This window comes from Jaculus jaculus, chromosome 1 (assembly GCF_020740685.1).
Source record: "Jaculus jaculus isolate mJacJac1 chromosome 1, mJacJac1.mat.Y.cur, whole genome shotgun sequence".
NCBI lineage: Eukaryota > Metazoa > Chordata > Mammalia > Rodentia > Dipodidae > Jaculus > Jaculus jaculus.
This window is the reverse complement of record NC_059102.1, coordinates 145,282,955-145,301,606: the sequence shown is the minus strand read 5'-3', so window position 1 is coordinate 145,301,606 and position 18,652 is coordinate 145,282,955. Positions and strand designations below refer to the sequence as shown.

The 18,652-nt window shown below is 51.6% G+C and overlaps 1 protein-coding gene across 1 annotated transcript in view; it reads right to left on the bottom strand.

Annotated features, from left to right (window-relative positions):
• Positions 1–18,652, bottom strand: part of Aif1l (allograft inflammatory factor 1 like) — a 31,394-nt gene that overhangs the window by 11,415 nt on the left and 1,327 nt on the right. The window contains exons 3-4 of the mRNA XM_004671755.2: positions 5,800–5,866; positions 1,749–1,790 (exon numbers count right to left, since the gene is read on the bottom strand). Of these exons, the coding sequence (XP_004671812.1) occupies positions 1,749–1,790; positions 5,800–5,866 (109 nt within the window). The remainder of the gene's footprint in view (positions 1–1,748; positions 1,791–5,799; positions 5,867–18,652) is intronic.

The window sequence follows — 18,652 nt, the reverse complement described above, 5'->3', positions numbered from 1 at the left end:
ACTGGGAGAGGGTAAAGGAGAGAGAGAGAGAATGAGCATGCTAGGGCCTTCAGCCTCTGCAAAAGAACTCCAGATGCATGCGTCTCCTTGTGTATCTGGCTTACGTGGGTCCTAGGGAATCGAATCTAGGTCCTTTGGCTTTGCAGGCAAGCGCCTTAACCACTAAGCCATCTCTACAGCCCTATTTTTTTTTATTTTAGAGAGAGAAAGAGGCAGATAGAGAGAAAGAAAGGAAGTGCCAGGGCCTCCAGCCACTGCAAATAAACTCCATGTGCCATCTGTACATCTGGCTTATGTGAGTACTGGGGAATCAAACCTGGGTCCTTAGGCTTCCCAGGCAAGTTCCTTAACTCTACAGCCCCAGTTGGTAAATATTATTTATTTATTTGTGAGAGAGGGGGAGAGAGAGAGAGAGAGAGAGAGAGAGAGAGAGAGAGAGAGAGGGAGGGAGGGAGGGAGGGAGGGAGAGAAAGAAAGAGCATGCCAGGGCCTCTAGCTACTGCAAATGAATTCTAGACACATGTACCACCTGTGCTTCTGGCTTACATGGGTCCTGGGGAATTGAACCTGGGTCCTTTGGCTTTGTAGGCAAGTGCCTTAACTGCTAAGCCATCTCTCTAGCCCTCCTTTTCTTTTTTAAAAAGAGAGAGAACATGGAGGAGCCAGGGGCTCTTGCTGCTGCAAACAAACTTCAAACACATGTGCCACTTTATACATCTGGCTTTATGTGGGCACTGGGGAATTGAACCTGAGCTAGTAAACTGTGTAAGGAAGCACCTTTTAAACCTCTGAGCCATCTCATTAACCTTTTTTGTCCTTTTCTTAAGCATTCATTTACCTCTCAATACCTTTGCTTAAATCTAAGTGTGTACTATCTTTTCTTTTCTTTCTTTTTTTTTTGGTTTTCCTGAGGTAGGGTTTCACTCTTATCGGGGCTGACCTGGAATTCACTATGTAGTCTTATGGTGGCCTTGAACTCATGGAAATCCTCCTACCTCTGCATCTTAAGTGCTAGGATTAAAGGCATGCACTACTATGCCCAGTCCCTCTTTTTCTTTTTTCTAATTTTTTTTTCTTTTCACAATTTTTATTAACGTTTTCCATAACTAATTTTTTTCTTAATAGCCCCAAACCTCACTGGGTATACTGTTACATGTTTATAATTCCAGCACTCAGGAGGATCAGAAGTCCAAGGTGATCTTTGGAACACAGTGAGTTTGAAGCTAGACTAAGCTACATGAGACCCTATCGCAAAAACAAACAAACAAACAAAAAAAAACAAAAAAAACACCTGAGTATTTTGGCTCATGCCTCTAATCCCAACACTCAGAAAGCTGAGGCAAGAGGATTATCTTGAGTCCTAGGTTACTCTAGGCTATATAAACCCTATCTCTAAATAAACAAGCAAATAATAATTTAAAAATCCATACTTTACTTAATAAGCTTCAACTTTGCTTTATGCTGACTAGTTCTGCAATCCATTTTTGTAGTGTGAGCCAAGACCCAGGCTTCCCCTGAGCAGAGGTCTCTGAAGAACTCGGGCTGCATAGTGGCAATACTGAGCTGCATCCCCTGCTGCTGGTGACAGGGGGGCCTATCCATCAGCCCCATCAGGGCGGTATCAGAGTGTGTTCCTTGGCCTCATGGCATCACCCTGTACCCCTCTTCCACGCAGTTAGGTCAGCAGGGCTCTTTGGACCTCAAACCTTCTACCCACCCTTGCCCTCCTCCTCCAAAGCCTCACTCACCAATCTCGCCTTCGTTGTTCAGGTCAAACTCCATGTACTTCTCTGGAAATCACAAGTGAAAGTTTCTGTTAGCCTGGAAGCTGCAGCTCCCCCTGCAGAGCCCACTGACTCGGGGAGAGGGCTGCCTGAGTCCTCGGGGAGCACTCACCACCCTCCTCGGCCCAAGAGGCATCTTAGCCATCGTCTGGAGGAGGCTCTTCCTGACGTCAGGAAGGCAAGGAGTTAGATAGGAAGGAGGTGAGGAAACTTGGTAGCTGTGTGTAATGGTCAGAATGACCCTTGAAGCCGCAGTTGGATTATTCCCTCTATACCAGAAACCAAGACAGCAGGGCAGTCTCCCCTCCACACACGCACTAACGAAGGGTCTGCACCCTCAAAAGACCTGCCTGACACTACCACTTGCACTGTGGTCTTGACCTGTGGGCTTTGTAAGAGGATTACAGAAAGAAACACCCCAAATGGGAGATTCAGTCTACTACGATTTGGGAGGAGGAAAAGGCCACTTTACTCCATTCATATGCCACCTACTTCATAAATATTCATAAAACATCTTTAAAAGCCGGGCGTGGTGGCGCACGCCTTTAATCCCAGCACTCGGGAGGCAGAGGTAGAAGGATCGCCGTGAGTTCAAGGCCACCCTGAGACTCCATAGTGAATTCCAGGTCAGCCTGGGCTAGAGTGAGACCCTACCTCGAAAAACCAAAAAAAAAAAAAAAAAAAAAAAATCTTTAAAATCCACAACACAGGACCCACTGGGTTGCTCCCCACTCTGGGGTAGCCCATTCCAATCTCTCTTTGGGATGCTTTCTTTGCTCAGATTTGCTGAATAAACTTTTGCTTACACTGTCTACGCCTTTTGATTGAATTCTTTCCTTAAGAAGATAAGAACTGAGACCCAGCCAGGCGTGGTGGCGCACACCTTTAATCCCAGCACTCGGGAGGCAGAGGTAGTAGGATTGCCGTGAGTTTGAGGCCACGCTGAGACTCCATAGTGAATTCCAGGTCAGCCTGAGCTAGAGTGAGACCCTTCCTCGAAAAACCAAAAAAAAAAAAAAAAGAACACAAACTGAGCCCCCGGAGCGGTCCTCTCCGCAGCGTTGTACTACAGGGACCAAACAGGAAAGACGGCCATGGCCATGTAACCCTCACTGGAACAGATTATGGCCTCAGACATTCAGAGCCTGTAGAGTGGGTAGGTCGTGAAGTGTCTAAACATGTCCCAGGTGACACTGATAGGCACCCAGTATGGAAAGCCAGGCTCTGTATCCAGAAGGACCCGGAGTCTGCCCCGGCTCACAGGTGTATAAACAGACCTTCCCCAGACCTCACCTACTGACCCAGGCACAATTCCCAGGTCAGGTCGTCCAGGAAAACCCACCGCAAGGAACAATGGTGGGAGCCATTAGCTTGGTGTCTTCTGAGCAGGGTGGTTCGTAAAGGAGCTCTGATGTGGCCTGGGCCATGTCCCTCCTGCCCCAGTAGAGCAGGTCCTCACAGTCTACCCTGTACCACAGGGTGGCTGGCATGAAAAGGCCGAGGTCTTCCAGGTGGACTGCAAGTACCACATCCCGCCCAAGTGGCCTAGCCTGCAGCGTCCCCCCCACCCCCGAGGTGTTCTCAGGTCCCTTCATGCCTCCCTGTCCTTTCTCAGTGGGTCCCACTGCCCCACAATGCACACCTACAACCTGCCGGCCTTGGCCTCTTCCTGCTCCGTGCTCACCCTTCCTCTTCTGGGACACACCGTCATCTGTGTTCACGTGGGTCTCAAGACCCACAGTGGGCGTCATGCTCAGCAAGTGCCTATCCGGGCAGCACAAGAGCGAGTGGTGTGAGGACCTCGCAGTGCCTCTCGCTCCAATAATAAGTTCTGTGGTTCCAGTCCTGCCCCACACACCCTCCATCCCAATAAAGACTAATAGTGTGACGTTAGCCTCTGTCTCTCCTCCCAGAGCCATCACGGAGGAGTGGCCCTGCAGTGTCCTATGCATGCCTCTTTGGAGAGAGAAAGAGGCAGAGAGAGAGAGAAAATGGGCATGCCAGGGCCTCCAGCCACTGCAAACGAACTCCAGATACATGCACCCCCTTGTGCATCTGGCTTACGTGGGTCCTGGGGAAGCGAGCCTCAAACTGGGGTCCTTAGGCTTCACAGGCAAGTGCTTAAGTGCTAAACCATCTCTCCAGCCCTGTATTTTTTTTTTTTTTAATGAGAGAGAGAATAGGCACACTAGGGCTGCCAGCCACTGCAATTGAACTCCAGATGCATGCACCACCTGGTGAGCATATGCAACCTTGTACACTTGTGCCACCTTGTGACTCTGACTTATGTGGGACGTGGAAAGTGGAACATGGGTCCTTAGGCTTCGCAGGCAAGCACCTTAACCACTAAGCCATCTCTCCAGCTCTCCACTGTAGTTTTTTGAGACAGGGTCTCTCCTTGAACTTGTAACTCACTGACTGACTTTGCCTCTCCACTCTCCAGTGCTGGGATTGTAGCCATGAGTTGTCAAACCTAGCTTTTTTTTTTTTTTTTTTTCGAGGTAGGGTCTCACTCTAGCCCAGGCTGACCTGCAATTCACTGTGGAGTCTCAGGGTGGCCTCGAACTTACGGCAATCCTCCCACCTCTGCCTCCCACGTGCTGGGATTAAAGGCGTGAGCCACCATGCCCGGCTTTCTTTTGGTTTTTCGAGGTAGAGTCTCACTTTAGCCTAGGTTGACCTGGAATTCATTATGTAGTCTCAGGGTGGCCTCAAACTCATGGTGATCCTCCTACTTCTGCCTCCCGAGTGCTGGGATTAATGGCATGCGCCACCACACCTGGCTCTATCCTTTCTTTAAAAGAAAATATTTTATTTATTTATTTGGTGGGGGGAGAGAAGGGTGCACCAGGGCCTCCAGCCACTGCAAACAAACTCCAGACACATGTGTTCCCTGGTGTATCTGGTTTATGTGGGTTCTGGAAAATCAAACCGGGATCCTTGGCTTTGCAGGCAAATGCCTTAGCCACCTCTCCAGCCCTCTGTCTCTACTTTTTGCTGTAAAAAGCATACATCCTGGTTGAGACTTGGGCCTCAGAGACACACTGACAAGTGTTCAAGTCCCAAATCGGAGCTGGGTGACCCCTGCCAACGACCCCAGCTCCCCAAGCCCGAGCTCTCTGTAAATGAACAGTTTCACCATTGGCCTCCTAATAAGGGTTGGGAGAGAAGAGCAACAGAGCAGGGCTTGACGCCTGCCAGACATTATTAATGTTACTGCCGCTGAAACCCTGCCCAAGACAACTACCTTTGAGCCAGGTGGGGTGCACTGGCAGGTTCTTTGGAGTGGGAGGGGGCGGATGCCCACACTACAAACACCTAGGAGGAAAGGGGGGACGCTCCTAGATGTTCCTGTATCCTCGAGAGTCCAGGGCTCCTGTCCCCCCAGTGCATCCTGGAGGCAGGAAAGGTGGGTCTGCCCTGCTCCTTGTGGACACTGCTCCTCTCCTTTCAAGCCACTGGCTGGGAACCAAGCGCCAGAGCCCCAAACAGAGGGACCTTTATGCGGCCCCTCTCCCCGCGCAGGCTCCTGGGCCCTGTTTTCTTTTCATCTCGTGCTACTGGGATTCAATGGGCAGAAACCCTGCCCCCCTCCACCTCGCCCGCCCCACTGCGGGCGACACAAACGTCTATTCTCCACAGGGGCTCCTGAGACACTCCACAGTGGAAGGGGAGAGGCAACGGCTCCTCACAAAGAGTGGATTGTGTGCTTGGGCCTCGGGAGTGTCCAGGGCCCGGATGAGGCAGACAGGAGCCACCCTGACCCTACTGGACAGCCATGTGCAAGGGAGAGGGGCCAGCCCAGGCAAGGGCCAGCAGATGGGGCCCAGGGTGGCAGAGGCAGGGAGAGGGTCTGCTCATGGCTCACTGGAGATCCTGTCTCAAAGCCCGTCAGAAAGTGGGGCATCCTGGATGAAACAGGGCCACAGTCCAGTCCTGTGGAGCCAACAAGTCCTGTGTGCCAGGGGCAGAGGGACCAGCCAGCTCTTCCGGGGACGGTGGGACCCTGGCTCACCTTTGAAGGCTGCAAGCTTCTCTGGCAGATTCTCTTCATCGCTGAACTTCTGGTCACAGAGGAACTCCTATAGGTGAGAGCACAGAGCTGAGCAAGGGGGCAGGGCGCAGCAGTCATCACACATAGCCTCCCTGCCTGGGTGCCTCCTCTTCTGCAGGGCAGACAGGCATCTGTCCTCGGTTTGCCCTAGCTTCCTGTCAAGTCTCAAGCAGATGTCTTTAGTGCATAGTCCACCCTGGGGTGGGAAGTGAGTTCTGCAGGGGACAGGCCACAGGAAGGTTAGCTCTAGAAAAGGGTAGAACCTGTGCTGCCCTCAGGACAGTGGGCTCCCTGGACCCAGGGAACTACGAGCTCCAGAGCCGAGCGACCTGGCCCATGTCACTCATTTCACAGGTGATTGATGTGCCGCTGTCTTCCCGCCAGGCCAGCATCAACGCCGACCGACTCCTTGTGCTCCTGAGGATCCAGCGAATGGGGACATACGGCTTTTGGCATATAGCTGCCATGTCAGTGGCTCGGCTTTAGCCAGGAAATGACTGGCTACTTCTGGTGTGGCCACTTACCCTTTCACCTGAACCTCATCTGTAAAACTAGGGTTTCTGAAAAAAGTGGGCTTCCCCTCAGAAGCTGGCAGAGACACAACTGAGCCCTTTCAGAATCAGATGGGTGGTGCTTGGGGGAAGAACAGAAAGTCGCAACAACTCCATGTGGAGCTTGGAACCATGTTGTCTATCTCTTCAGATCTCCCAGCAGCCTAAAGAGTTAGCCTCTATTATTATTATTCACCCCACTCTTTTTTTTCGAGGTAGGGTCTCATGCTAGCCCAGGCTGACCTGGAATTCACTATGTAGTCTCAGGCTAGCCTCGAACTCACAGTGATCCTCCTACCTCTGCCTCTCGAGTGCTGGGATGAAAGGCGTGCGCCACCACGCCTGGCTCTATTATGCCCGTTTTTATGGATGAGGAACTAAGACTCACAGAGCAAGACCTCCAACTCAGCTCCATCTCTTTGAAGCCAGCATAGTCCCAGTACTGACAGATGGGTGGGACGTAGGCATACACCCTGCCTGGTTTTATCTTTAAACAAAAAAAGCTGTCCTAGAACTTTGGAAACTGAGGCAGGACTATGGAGTGTTCAAGGCCTGTCTCAAAACAAATGAATGAACAAACAAACAAACACAAACAGAAGGAAGGGAAGGGAAAAGGCAGAGGGAGGCAGAAGCTACCTAACAGTGAGGCCCTGCTACATGCCTCTTGCTCATCTTCTAGCAGCCTTAGAACCTGTATTCAGAGGGAACCCAGGGGGTGAGTTCTCAGCCACCTCCACTGACGACTGCTGTGCGACACAGTTCTCCAAGAATAACTGTGGCCATCTATAACAAAAGCAGCTATAAGCAAGCACAAGATTGGGCCCGTTGACATCTCCCCACAGAAGGGCATAGAGAAGGTCATCAGAACCTCGCCTGAAGATCTCAGGTAACCCCTGTGACCGCTGCACACAACGATGCTTGAGGTCTCATGGCCTCAGGGGCAGGTAGAGTATATAGAAGGTGCAAGATGGAGAGACAGGGAGCTCCATCTATGAGGTGATGGACAGGCCTGGGACCTTTGGGTTCTCCAAGCCCCTGTAAGTGATCTCTTCCACACGCTCTGTAAGGAAGCTTGGAAAAAACTCACTAGATCCCCACTCTAATGGAATCAGCCTTTAGTCTGTCAAAGGTATCCTGCTTAGGGGCGGCAAGTGCTCGTTGGCCTCTCCACGAAAGGATTCACATAACGTCTACTACGGGCCACGCTTTACTCCTTACCAGCTGCTCACATCACACCTCCCACTCCTCTTTAGTTCATTCGCCATGCACTGGATAGTTCTGAGGAAGCAGTGAGGCTAACACTGTGCTAGGCTTGGGTATCAGGGGAGCAGAAGACCAGGTGTATAAGGTCAAGTCCCTATCCATGTTTAAAATGCTATTAGGGGCTGGAGAGATGGCTTAGTGGTTAAGGTGCTTGCCTATGAAGCCTAAGGACATAGGTTTGATTCCCTAGTACCCACGTAAGCCAGATGCACAAAGTGGCACATGTATCTTGAGTTCATTTACAGTGGCTAGAGGCCCTGGTGCACCCATTCTCTCCTTCCCTCTCTCAAATAAATAAATTAAAAGATTTGATTTCTTTGTTTGAGAGAGAGAAAGAGGCAGAGAATGAGAGAGAGAGAGAGAGAGAGAGAGAGATAGAATGAATGGGCATGCCAGGGGCTCCAGCCACTGCAAACGAACACCAGACACATGCACCACCTTGTGCATCTGGCTTATGTGGGTCCTGGGGATTCAAACTTGGGTTGTTTGGCATTGCAAGCAAGTGCCTAAACCACTAAGCCATCTCTCCAGCCCAATTAAAATATTTAAAATGATATTAAAGGTTATCCATGCCGATCACAGGCCTGTGTCTAAATTTCTGTTGTACTCACACAGCTCCTGGGAGGGAGGACTCCCTAGCTCTCTAGTCCACAGACAGAGATAACAAGAATCTAAGTGACAGGGAAGAGGTTTGTCTTGGATCTCAGTCTCCTCGTCACTCCCTGGGACCGTGGCAGTTGCTTCTTCAGGCCCCTGCCCTACAATAGGGACAGCCCAAGGGGAGCCGGGGAAGGGCACATGGCATTGGGTTCAATGGTCAGTGGTCAGCAACTACAGGGACACGGGGCTAAGTTGGCTAAGTGTTTACTCGTAGTGTGAGAACCCGAGTTCAGATACCCAGTACCCACGTAAAAGGAAGGTGTGGTGGCACATGCCTATAATTCCAGGGCTGAAGAGGCAAAGACTGGACGATCCTGGGGGCCTGCCGGCTGGCTTATCTAGCCAAATCAGCGAGTTTAAGGTTCAATGAGAGACCCTGTCCCAAAAAATAAGGCAGAGAACTGGGGAGGGCACTTGACATTGACTTCTGGCCTCCACAACATGCACGCATATGTGCCCACACACGTGTGCCCACATACATACTAACAGGCACACAGACACACGTGGATATTACACACAGAAGAGAGACAACTGTGTGAGGCTGAAGCTGACCCTTCTGGGGCTCACTTCCCCTCAGCTACTTCAGCACCCTTTCATAGCTCTGGCTGGCACTGTGTTGTCACACTTAACCCTCTCTGCCACTTGCATTCAGTTTCACAGGCTCAAACCTAAGGACCAGAGTATTTAACGTCTACAATGCCAGTCCTCACTTCTGCAGGGTTAGTCTGCCGTCTGGGTCTGCGGGACCCTAGGCCAGGCCCTCCCGCAGCAGAGCTGGGAGCTGTCCTGGGGGACAGGGGGTCTAGCTGGCTTGACCCCCACCCTCATTTGCCAGGTCTGCCTCCACCCTGCTGGAGCTGCAAGGGCCACCCCTTCCTGACTGGCTGTGGGGAGGATGGCCCTTCCTCTAGGCCCCCCTCCTAGCTCTTGCCCTGATGTCATTGCCCATTCCCAGACTAAAAGCGGAGCAACTCACTCTCGTCTGTGACCCCGCATCATCTGTCCAGCAAGGGTCAAGTTTAGGTCAGTGGCTCTCGGACTTTCGGAGAAATGCAGACAAGAGACATGGAAAGGGGGGAGAGGCTTTCATACAGGTCTGCCAAATTTTTATTTTGCCAAATCAAGGCTTTTGAAACAACGACCATTGATGGTTGCCATGAGCTCCAAAGGAAGTGCTTCAAGTCTGAATGTTAAAGTGGCATCCACTTAGCCCATGGCCAGCTCACTGTGTCTCCCTTTATTCCTTTTGGCTTCACTAAGAACTACAGAGCTTTGCAGTGTTTGGCGGGGGTGGGGGGGGCATGCAAAAGTGGAGGGCTTGTTCCCCTCCCATTCTGTGGCTGGACAGAAGTCCATCTTCACCCAGAGACTGTCTGTAAGTATATAACTATCTCATCTCCCCCATCCCCTGAACACAAGATGTGGTACAAGGGAAAGACATGGACCCTGCTCTCAGAGACAAGTCACGCATTGCAGACCCAGGACAACAAAGCAGTGGTTAAAAGCAAGGCCAAGAGCACACACGCACACACACACATGGAACAAGAAGCCAATAGTGACGCCTACTTACTGGACCCTGAGGTCAGGCTCTCAGCAGGTGCAGCAGCCGGGGCACAGGGGCCCGGATGAAGCATTTCTCCTTGGCACACCTCACCGTCTCATGTACAATTTAACTTATGTGTCCCTGCCCCCTGCCGCTCCACCAGCACGGGCACTTCGGCCTCCCACCCCTGACTCCTGCCCCAGGACCTTTGCTCCAACTATGCTCCCCACCTGACTGAACTTCTCCCACAAATCTCCATTGTTCTTTCCATCACTTCTTCAACACTGTGATCCATGAGGCCCACCCTGTTCATCCTATTCTATACTGCAGCCTGCCCTGCTTCCAATCCACCTGGCCTTGTCTGATCCTCCTATTCCATGCGACAAGCGCCTCCTAACAGTAGCCACTGACACCTGCTAATTACAGCAATGTCTGTCGTCCAGCTGTCCCCTGAGAGGACTTGGGTTCTACACAGTGGTTCCACAGTTAAGTTTTGGGGAACAGCGAATGATTGGGAACTCAGAGAAGAAAACTTCCCTAGAACCACATGGCTAGCAAGTAGCTGAGCTGGGAATGAACTGCATGTCCACGCTGCTTGGGTTCCATCCTTCCCCAACACTGAGGAGCAGAAGCCACCCAAGGAAGTGCATGCTGGGGGGAGGCTCATCCTCAGACACAGGTCCCAGGACATTTTTACCAGCTTCTGCCCTCAGATGCTGGGATGGTTAACCTTCGTGGTCAGCGAGACAGGATTTGGAATCACCTACAAGATGCACCTCTGGATGTATCCAGGAGGGTGTTTCCAGGGAGTGAGCAGTGAAGACCCACCCTGCATGCAAGCAGCACCACGCCAGGGCTGGACCCCAGACTGAATTAAAAACAAAGTGGGACATGGTGGCACACGCCTTTAATCCCAACACTTGGGAGGTAGAGGTAGGATTGCTACGAGTTTGAGGCCATCCTGAGACTACATAGTGAATTCCAAGTCAGCCTTGGCTAGAGTAAGACCCTATCTTGAAAAAATAGTGGGGGGGGGGTTAATGGGGAAATGGCTTAGTGGTTATGGCATTTGCCTGCAAAGCCTAAGGACCTGGGTTCGATTCCCCAGGACCCACGTAAGCCAGATGCACAAGGGGACATGTCTTTTTGTTTGCAGTGCCTAGAGGCCCTGGCATACCCATTCTCTCTCATAAATAAATTAATTTTTTTTGTTATTTATTTATTTGAGAGCAACAGACCGAGAGAGAAGGAGGCAGAGAGAGAGAGAGAGAGAATGGGCACGCCAGGGCCTCCAGCCAGTGCAAATGAACTCCAGACGCGGGCGCCCCCTTGTGCATCTGGCTAACGTGGGTCCTGGGGAATCAAGCCCTGAACCGGAGTCCTTAGGTTTCACAGGCAAGTGCTTAACCGCTAAGCCATCTCTCCAGATCAGTAAAATATTTTTATTATTTTTTTGTTTTGTTTTGCTTTTTCAAGGTAGGGTCTCAGTCTAGCCCAGGCTGACCTGGAATTCACTATGGAGTTTCAGGGTGGCCTCCAACTCTTGGCGATCCTCCTACCTCTGCCTCCCAGTGCTGGGATTAAAGGTGTGTGCCACCACGCCCAGCTAAGCTATTTTTTTAAAGAAATTAAAAAAAAACATCCTAGGGCTGGAGAGATGGCTCATGGCTCAGGCTCAGTGGTTAAAAGCACTTGCTTGCAAAGTCCAACAGCCTGGGTTCAATTCCCCAGTACCCATGTAAATCAAGATGCACAAAGTAGCACATGCATCTGGAGTTCATTTGTAGTGGCAAGAGGCCCTGACATTCATTCATATATATTCTCTCTTCTCTCTGTCCTTGCAAATAAATAAAACTTAAATTAAAAAAAAATGTGATCTGAGCACCACCATTTACCTCTCTTTGCTTCCTGACTAGGGATGGAAAGTGACCAGCTGCCTCACATTCCTGCCATCATACCTTCCTCACCATGCTAGACTGTCCCCTCAAACTGGGAGCCAAAATAAAGCCTTCCTCCTTAACTTGCTTTTGTCAGGTATTTTGTCACAGCAGTGAGAAAAGAAGCTCATAGATTCCCCACACTGAGGAGTGCCCGGCATAGGGCAGGCACCCCATAAGCATCTGCTGGTGCATGGACTGAAGACGCCTGCCACTTGGCCCCACTTCCCCCTGAAACAGGAAGCTTTGCAGAACTGTGTGGCTGTGTGTGACAGACACTGGGACGGACTCAAGGACTGGACTCCCATCTTCTCTTGGAGCCAACAATGACAAATGCTTGAGCCGCGGGGTAACCAGGGCAGGAGAAGCAGTGGATTCGTTTGTGCATGAGTGGGCAGCCCTCCCGGGCCCTAGGTTGGAACAGCTGTGCCTTGGCAAGGGGATGAGGAGGCAGGATAAGAGCTCAAAGGCTGGACTCTCAGCTGCCACCCTAGCTCTGGACTTTAGATTCTTGGTTCGTGCTCAAACACAGCCCAGGATCCCCCTCCAGGAACCTTTCCTCATGTCCCTGCTCTGCCTTGGAGCACAACTTTCCTCAGGGTTAGGTACCCTGTCCATTCAGGTCAATGCCACAGCCAGGCACTGACCTGACTTGAGATCTTAGGCTGAAGAAAAGAGAACTAGCAGCCACCCCAGATGTTCAGAAGAAAAAGCAAAAAAGGAGAAGCTGGCACTAGAACACGTGAGTTCACATCCACTCGGCAGCTCTATGAAAATTCACATCTGTGCCTCAGTTTCCACATCAGAGGAAGAATAACATCCTATCTACCAAGCTTGTCCTAATTGATGTGTAAGTACACAACACCAGATATTGGTAAAGGTCAAGTGCTTGTTAGGACTTTATGCAATTTAGGCTTCTTCATTTCTAACATTTCTCGTAACTTAAATCCCACTCCTGCTTAAGAACATCACCGATTATTAGCCATACTTGGAAGGATACTGCCTTCCCCCACCTAGGTCAGCAGTGGTTTCTTGCTCTCCTTCTGGGGCACTGAGACTGGGTCGGGAGGAGAGGGAAGGGGTTGTTTAACCTCTCCAGGATTTCAAAGGGCTCAAGCCTCAGTCATCCCATCTCCCTCCCTTTCAAAACAAGAAGTTGATGGCCAGGTTACAGGTGTCAGAGCAAAGAAAGTCAATCCCCGGGGGAGGGGGGGTGGCCCCTTTCTTCAGGTAGAAGTTACCTCCATAACCATCTGAGTGTGGGGGACCTGTGATCAATGCTACACCCATCCCCTTTCTCAGTTAAACCGACTGTCCCCAAAGAGAAGTTTTTAAGGAAACGTAAGGGGACTAAGAGCATGAGATGACCAACTGGAAAGGCTGAGCTGGGTTGTCAGCTCTCAGAAGCCACAAGGGACTCAGCAGCCACCTTGTGCAATAACTGAGGAGTCTGGGGCTCGAGAAGGATGGGTCTCCCTAGGGTCACAGTGGTTGGAAAGCCCTCCTCAGTTCTGTGAGCAGGGAGGAAGGGCGGGATGGTGGGATAAGTGGGTTGGGTGGCGGGAGCTCTAACTCTAGCTCCCAGCGCTCTGTGACTCTGGACAACTTGCTTTATCGTGCTGAGCCTCAGTTCCTCATCTCGAACATGGAGCCGCAATGATAGTACCTCTTCCTATTGACTTGCTGTAGGCATGAAAGGAGCTCATGGGTTCCAGGTGCACGTGCAAAGCACTAGTGTCATTGCGCAGGATTGCCCAAATCCATGCCACGCCCAGAAGAAAACTGTGCAGAAAGAAAGAGAGAGGGCCTACCCACACATCGCTGTGCCTTGACATGATGTCATGAAGCCCTTCTGGGGAGCCTGGATCCTCTGATTACTCCTCCCCAAGGGCAAGCTTCACTCTGACCTCAGACGCCTGGCTGCTGAGTAGTGACGGTCATGAACTGGAATACTCCCACCTTGGCGCCCGGGGACAGTACAGGCAGACACACCTGCTCCCTGCTGCCTTCCCTGGCCATCTCAGGTGCACAGCGGAGCAATCTCCCACCCCAGCCCAACCCCAAAGGGTTTACTTCCAGAAGCACTGCGCAGCTGGGCATGGTGCTCTACACGGTAATCCTAGCATTTAGAAGGTGGAGGAAGGAAGATCATGAGGTCAAGTCCATCCTCAGCTATGTAGAGTTCTAGGCTAGCCTGGGCTACAGAAGACACTGTTGTTTTTTGTTCGTTTGTTTTTCGAGGTAGGGTTTCACTCTAGCCCATGCTGACCTGGAATTCACTATGTAGTTTCAGGGTGGCCTTGAACTCATGACGATCCTCCTCCCTCTGCCTCCTGAGTGCCACCATGCCCAGCTAGGTTTTTTTTTTTTAAGCATCAGAGGCTGACAATTCATCTGCTGCAGGTCTGGCTTCCTGGGCAAGTTCCTTTCACTTTTTCTTAAGGCCTCTCACTCCCGGCTCTCCAGGTTTATCTTTACAAATTAGCTACAGCAAGAGATGGGGGTATAAGTACAGTACTTGCCTCACATACATGAGGATCCTGGATTCAAGTCCCAGCACTCCACCCCCAAACCAAAGGTCAGAAAGAAAAATAAATTTGTTGCTGCAGAATTTTGGGGTGAGCAGATATTACCACCTGGAGGTCACCCAAGGGGCTGGTGGCTAATGCCCTGGGAACCTCAAGGACAGGCAGCATCATGCCACGGCCCTGTGGCTTCTGATGCAACCCATGGACTTTTTAAGAGCCAGGACCAGGGCACAAATGCCCAGCCTGGCACTCCTGGCAGGAGTCTGTAACGTGCACCCACAAACACAGCAGGCTCACATTCCTCAAGGCAGTTCTGGGGCTTCATCTGGACATGGTGTCCTTGCCAACAGATGGGGCAGCTGAATACAAACACCCCAGCAACCACACACATGGAGCAGCCCCTGCCGAAATTCCACCTCCAGCTGCCCGTGGCATGGCCACAGCAAGGTCACCGTTGGCCAGGCCCACAGGGGACACTGAATCCACAGAGGCTCACATGACTGCTTATCTCCATCACCCTTATAATATATTAAGGAAGAGCAAGAGAGACGGGTGCCCTCAATGCCAACTGGGCACACTCATCTGGGCAAGGACAGAGTGGTACTGCCAGGGACACAGGAAAAAACACACCTGCATAGTCTCCTGGGTCAGGTCTCAGAGGTGCCACGTGGCTGATGGGAGACTAGGGAACTGGGAAGAGCCCTCCCCAGCCTGCCCTGAGCCCCCTTCCCCGGACAGAAAGCATGTGACATGGGTTCTGAAATCACCATTAGGCACCTAAAAGCCACAGGCAATGTGGAGTGCCCTTCACTCGACTCAGGAGAGCTGGGACAAAGGGAGAGTAGCCAGAGATCTTTATCCACATAAGCAAGAGAGACCTGGGTCACAAGGCTACAGCCACCTGGTGGATGAGGGCCAGGGAGAATCATGGACACCTGGAGTCAGATAGACCCGGTTTGAATCCTGGCTCTACCACTTCCTGGCGGCATGCCCTTGGACAGGTAACTTCGCCAGGCTGAGCGTCATCTCTACGATAGGAGTCATGGGCCTTGCTCACAGGGATGCATCGAGATTCTGTTGGCTCATCTCACACGCATGTGATGAAGCGCTCTGCTGAGGCGGGTCTGAGCAACAGGCACAGCCCACAGGAGCACTGCCACCCGCTGGTGTGGTCAAAGATCCTGTAGACCACGGCTCAAGTTGCAGCGTCCCTCTGAACTCTGGTCCTCCAGCTCATCATCCCCAGGGCACGGGGCAGCCAGCCCAGCCCCCACGTCTTCTCTAGGTCCCTATGGGAAGCTGGAGAAAATTTCTCCCATTGCCATATAAGGCTTGGCCTGGCTGGCCAGGGGTCACCTACCATGCCATCAGGGCGCAGGGAATGCCAGCTATGTGGCGGGAGTGGGAGGCGCTCACTGGTCCTGCTCGCTCCAGTAATGCTAATATATACACACAGTGTGTGGGGGGGCAGGCAGCCCCAGAAGGAGGCCAGTCACATGTACAGATGAACAAACGATTAGTCGGGGTTCAACCATGACTGGCTTCTGTTTTGTTATTTTGAGACAGGGTCTCACTATGTAGTCCAAGCTGGCCTGGAACTCATGGCCCTCCCGCCTCAGCCTCCCAGTTGCTGTGATTACAGAAATGCTGTGATTATAGGCGTACACCTGGCAAAGTGGTAGCTATTTCAACCCAGGCAATGGTCTCAACTTCTCCAAGTCTGTTCATTTGTAAAATGGGAATGCCAGTACCTAGACCTCACTGGATTACAGGGCACATTTAATATGCCTGGAACAACAGTGGTACATTTCAAGTGATCAGAGAACAATAGCAGAGCCAGGCACACACCTTTAATCCCAGTACTTGGGAGGGAAAGGTAGAAGGATCGCTGTGAGTTCGAGGCCACCCTGAGACTTATAGTGAACTCTAGGTCAGCCTGGGCTAGAGTAAGACCCTACCTCAAAAACAAACAAACAAACAAACAACAAAAAAAAAAAAACTAAAGCCAGGTATGGTGGCACATGGCTTTAATCCCAGCACTCAAGAGGCAGAGGTAGGAGGATCACCATGAGTTCAAGGCCACCCTGAGACTACATAGTGAATTCCAGGTCAGCTTGGGCTAGAGTGAGACCCTACCTTGAAAAACCAAAAAAAGAAAGGAAGGAAGGAAGACAATAACAGAAACTAAAGGGAAATCCCAAAGCTGCATTTCCTATATAGCTTTTGCCTCCCTTTCCCCAAGGGTCTTCCAGGTCCACAGGTATCTTCTTTGGCTTTGGTTCTTGAATGCCTTATAGTTACAACTGCTTACAAAAAAAAAAAAAAAAGAAAGAAAAAAGCTACCCAGCTACCCTGCTGCCCTCTGCAAGCCCCAGAGTGAGAGAAAAGCCCCAAAAAGATCCAGGTTGTTGGCTCAGAGGGGACCCCAGAGCTAAGCTGTGCCCCAGGTAGCTGGTCATGTAACCCCCACAGTGAGTCATAACACCTGTGCTGTGTGGTTTCTTCCTTCCATGAGGCCCTGGGCACTGCTCAGCTCAGTCCACCCCAACACCCCGCCTCCCCCCAAAATCCACATTCCAGTAGGGCAGTGAAGCTATACTCCAGTGGAAGGCAGTCTAGTAGCCAACAAGGCTCTTGAGAATATCCTAACCCTAGGATCCTTCAGTAGCCATGGCCGTGGACAAACCAGTCGGGGATCCTCAGTCCGAGCCACACCACCCTGAGCCTGCGCAGCTCCGCTAAACTGCAGGGGTTGCCAAGGGGAGGGGAGGGGCCACTACTCCCACTGCAGGACAGGATGAGTGGCTGGTCTATCTCAGGCCTGTCTCCAATATCCACTCCACACCCCCGGAGGCCCCACACAGAAATGGCAACGCTCATGACAATAGTCAGCCCCCACCCCATGTGCTTCACAGATTTTCTCAGTGAAAAGACAAACATCACAACTACCTCAGGAACCTCTAGTGGGCAAAGGGGACTCAGAGGTGAAGCACCTTGTCCAAGGTCACAGCGCTTGGCAGATGGCCTCATGGCTCTATATTATAGTGTGGCCATCTCGACCTGCTGTGGCAAGGGGGGGGTCACTCAGTCATCCAGCTTAATCCTCCCACAGCCCACATCCTGCGCCACAACCCTACAGCCACCTGGGCTCAGGTGGCAGGTCTCAAAACAGCATCCTGGCTGGGGTGTGGTGGTACATGGCTTTGATCCCAGGAGGCAGAGGTAGGAGGATCACTGAGAGTTCGAGGCCACCCTGAGAATACATAGTGAATTCCAGGTCAGCCTGGGCTAGAGTGAGAGACCCTACCTCAAAAACAGAAAAAAAGAAAAGAGGAAAGGAAAAGAAAGGAAAGATCCAAGTGGCAAATGGACATGAGGCTGCAAGCTCTGGCTCGTCTGTGGCTTTGAATCAGGGGTTCGCCTCTCTGGGTGTTGGAGTCTTGAAGTGGTGAGACCACAGCCTCTCTTGCTTACCATTCAGTGCCGATATTGTCAAAACCAGCCCTGACAGCCACAGCCTCTGCCCTTCATGAGCCAAGCCAGTACACCTCCAAAACAGCTCCAGAGTCTCCCAGTCCCAAGGGTGGAGTCTACCCGGAAAGTTCCAAACCATCTCAGCTCTTCTGGCTCCTTCAACTATGGTCATCTAACCCCCCACACACACACCAAACTCCAGCTGGGTCCTGCTGGCTGTGGGTGGAGTTAGCCCACAACCTGTCCAGCCAAGTGGCCCTGAGGGCTGTATGAGGTCAGGGTTCCAGGCTCCTATCCAGAGGACAAGAGCAGCCAAACCCGAGGCTAACCTGGTGCAGAGGGAGCTGGGAGAAGCCAGCAGGCAGGGACTCTGAGCATGGCAGGATGTCCAGGCAGCCTTGCGGGCATGCTCAACATAACAACAAAAGGCAAGGAGAAGGTGGTAGTGATGGGGCCCAAAGCCTTCCAAGAGTCCCTGGTAGCCATAAGATGGAAACAGGATGCCTAGCTCAAGACAGTCATCAAGAAATGGATGAAGACTGCTGACAGGAAGAACTACTTCACTAGCCCCGGCCTCCAATCTCCCTGAGCTGGGCTTAACCCCAGATATCCATGACCCAAAGGAAGAAACGGGGCAGGAATGTCCAGACTTGTTTCAGTGGAAAACCAGCCAGAAAGGGGCCTCCTCAAGAAATAATTCTAGGGGTTGGGGAGATTGCTCAGTGGTTAAAGATCTTCATTGACAAAGCCTTTTGGCCCGAGGTTCCAATCCTCAGATCACCATGTAAAGCCTCACGGGGATTCATTGCAGTTGTGCTTGCGCAAGCGTGTGTGCGTGTGTGTGTGTGTGTACACACG